This window comes from Fulmarus glacialis, unplaced genomic scaffold (genome assembly GCF_000690835.1).
Source record: "Fulmarus glacialis isolate BGI_N327 unplaced genomic scaffold, ASM69083v1 scaffold35112, whole genome shotgun sequence".
NCBI classification, from domain to species: Eukaryota; Metazoa; Chordata; class Aves; order Procellariiformes; family Procellariidae; genus Fulmarus; species Fulmarus glacialis.
The window spans coordinates 38,949-42,425 of NW_009197842.1; the positions used below are offsets into that span (position 1 = coordinate 38,949).

The 3,477-nt window shown below is 42.9% G+C and overlaps 1 protein-coding gene across 1 annotated transcript; it reads right to left on the reverse strand.

Moving 5' to 3' along the window:
- Positions 1-341: 341 nt before the first annotated feature.
- Positions 342-1,319, reverse strand: MC3R (melanocortin 3 receptor). Its single transcript, XM_009572700.1, has one exon. It carries the CDS (start codon positions 1,317-1,319, stop codon positions 342-344), a length of 978 nt encoding a protein of 325 aa, XP_009570995.1.
- Positions 1,320-3,477: the final 2,158 nt, after the last annotated feature.

Consider the following 3,477-nt stretch of genomic DNA (forward strand, 5'->3'; position numbering starts at 1 on the left):
CAACAGGTACAAATGAACAGTAGAGACAATATTATTTCAGTGTCTCCTTTCAGGATTCATTTTTCCAGTAAGTCTCTTAAACTACTTTGTAAGCCACTCTGGATTTCCTTCTCTTATAACTATTTAAATAATTTCAAATAATATAGCTGAATCTGGTTTTTATTTTGAGAAGTATAAATCAAGGCATCAAGTGGAAGGTTATTTTTATTTTCCTTCCTCCTTTTCTGCCCTTCCTTCAAGCACTGCTTTTAAAGTGGAGCTGCTATGTATCTAGATACATATCTATATTCATACACCTATTGTGTGTATCCTCTCTGTATTCTCAACACAAAGCCAGATGTTTACAGCATGCACTGTCCCACACTCATGCTGTAACAGCAACACACTATTTCTTTGAAAGTCTTTCTCATCTCTAGACTCCGGAAAGCATAAATGAGTGGGTCAATTACTGAGTTGCACATTATCAAGACTAGATAGGTATTAAAGTGTGAAGTGTAGCAGACGCAGTATGGATTCATTGGGCAAGAAATTATGAGAATGAGGTGAAGGAAGAAAGGTGCCCAGCAAACAATGAAGACACCAAGTAATATAGTGATGGTGACAGCTCCCTTCATGCAGGTATGCTGGTAGGGCACCCCATCCACGGGGAGGGCTGCAATCCGCTTAACATGCAGGCGTGCAAACAAGAACATGTGAACATAAAGGGAGGCCATGAGAAAGAGCATGGTAAAGAACATGGTGATGAGACAGACAATGACAGTTTTGCTTTCTGAGTAGGCAATGAATATGATGCCACAGATGATACAAGCAATCCAAATGACCACAATCAGGGTTAAAGCTTTCTTCACAGTCATGATGCTGTGGTAACGGAGAGCATAGAAAATAGTTATGTACCTGTCAATGGCTATAACCAAGAGGTTGCAAATTGAGGCTACCAAAGAAATACAAATCATTGAATCAAAAACATTGTCCATATGCTGAATAAAGTGGTCATCAATGATCAAATAGCCGTTGCTCAGGATTGCAATCATGATAGTCTCCAAGGCATTTGACATGCTCACTAACATATCTGCCACAGCCAAGCTACAAAGGAAGAAATACATGGGAGAATGTAGGTTTCCATTCTTCAGCACTGCAAGAATGACAAGGATGTTTTCCAGGAGGCTGATGATCCCTAAAGTCAAGAAGACCTCGGCTTTTATGAAGACCTGCTCACAAAATCCATCGCCGCTTCTGTTGTTCAGAATTGAGTCATTGAAGTCTTCAGTGACATTAAGCAGCACAGGCTGAAATGAAAATGCAAAGTGTGTGGTATTCATTGTCAGCAAAGGAGTTGAATTCACAAGTGATTACGGACCTGAGAGAGTACAGGTTAAAAAAAAGAAGGGGAGAAAAAAAAAAAAAAGAAAAAGGAAAAGAAGTCCTTCGAAGTTGTTCCTGTGCACATGGGATGGAATCAAGCGGGATGTTTCTTTAGTCACTTTTACAAGTAGAAACATAAAAATCTGCATTTACAGTGAGTTTTGTGTCAGTCACAGGCTGCTCTTCTCCTTTATAAGACTGTGAGCTTCAAATCTTGCAGGCATCAAACAGTTTTCTCTGAAGGAAAAAATCATCAGCAGCACATTGCTGGTTCTAGCTCTCCTGATGATTAAAAGCAGGGAGTTCTCTCATCAGCTATCGTCTGCTGGGGCCAGTGCAGGTTTGTTGCCAGTATGTTGCAGCTCAGCCAAGTATCTCTTGCTATTTCAGTGGCAAGAAAGGAAAAGAGAACTAAGGGATTTATACATGCATGAAAGAAAAAACAACTCCTACTTAATCCTCCGTGCAGAGCATTGGCCATTAGAAAGCAAGCACCTTTCTGACTGACAGCTGCAAACACCAGGTGCAGCATCCCCACCGCTGGCTCCACAGCAGATCTGAAACTGTCTGGCGCCCTCTGCAGAGAGCGAATAGGGTGGATTTGCCTTAAAATTCGCGTGAAAAATGGGATTTTCATCCAGCAAAACTTTATGCCTGTTCCCAGCAGCTGGGTCCTGCCCATGGGAGTGAGCAGGGGCAGGCAGCTGAGGGTGGTAGGTGTTCAGGGGCAGGCAGGATGCCCATACACTGTCCTGGCCTCTTCCACTCTCCTGCCAAGAGCCAGAGCTCCTCTTGCCTGGTTCGAATGAGCTGGCTGAGCCCTGAGCTGAGTCCAGATGATGCCTCCCTTGAGGATGTCCTGGGCTCACCTGGGCTTTGGACCTTGTGGTTAAAGACAACACCCTGAGGGTGAGCTGTAACACAAATGGGATATGGGTGCAAATAATATGCCCATGATATTGTTGCTGAGGTGCTCCAAAGGCTGTCATTAGCTAGACAACATTGGTTTCATCAGAGACAAGCTCCCAGGGATTTCATTGCTTGCCCACAAATAGTTTGGGTTTTGCTTGTTTATTTTGGTTCCTAAATTCCTTGCTCACAAGTGAAGCAAAATGCAAGTGTGAATCACTACATCGTGCTCTCTGTGTGTCATGAACCTCTAGCTCTGCTGAAGGATCTCAGTCAGCCTAAAGGCTTAACCAGCTCTTGCAAGTTGATTCCCTGCCCCACCCTTTCTCATAGCAGAAGTGTGCTATGTTGTGCTGGCAGAGAAGGGTTATGCCGGAAGGGCCAGAGGCTCAGCTGGTTATTAACCCAGTTACGTTGGAAGTTAATTTGTAGCTGAATTCAACTTCCAAGCCATCTCTGGCAGCACTGGTTTCAAGGACAGAGTTCTTAAAATTCAATTGCCTCAGTTAAACCTTCTTCTTTTTTTTTTTTTTAAATACTATTGCCCAGTTCATGAGAATGGATGCTTAATGTTGGTCTTGGTAGCATCTCCAACAGCCTAAAGCCTTCTGACCTAACTGCTCTTGAACTTTCTCATAATCCCTTAAATCTCTGAAAAGTCCTTTATTCCTAAGAGTAAATGCTGGGTACATGGGACTGCTCTGATATCATACCTATTTTAACAGAGGTTCTTCTAGTAACTTTCATGGGCAGTTCATGTGAACAGAGAGCTGTGGGATGAGTTGGTCTGACGCAGCGTGTTACTGGGTTGCTGGGTCTGTCTCCAGTATTTCAGCAGGCCCATGTACCCTTGGGTGCCTGTACTAGAAGAGCTGCCCAGCTAGACATCTCTGCTGGAGAAATGAAACAAATTTCCATGTGCCCTTTCCTTTCTTTACTCTTTCAAAAGTAATCCTTCCCCCAGCAGCTGCTTTTTCTCTCAGGAGCCCACCATAACTGATCTTAACTGGAGTTGTACTGATTTTAAGCCTATGCAAGACCAGGGAGATTTTCAGTTATCGTGTATGAACAGGCAAGCATAAGGTAGATTTTTTTCTTGCACATTATTCACTCACACTATATCTCTGCAGTGAATTTTCTTAGTTTGATTTTTTTGAAAGTGCTCACTGATGTCTGTATACTTCATGATTCATGTTTTTGCGTAAG

Bases quoted from the DNA above. Each gene is read 5' to 3' on its own strand.
- MC3R (XM_009572700.1), bottom strand. From the start codon at position 1,319: ATGAATACCACACACTTTGCATTTTCATTTCAGCCTGTGCTGCTTAAT.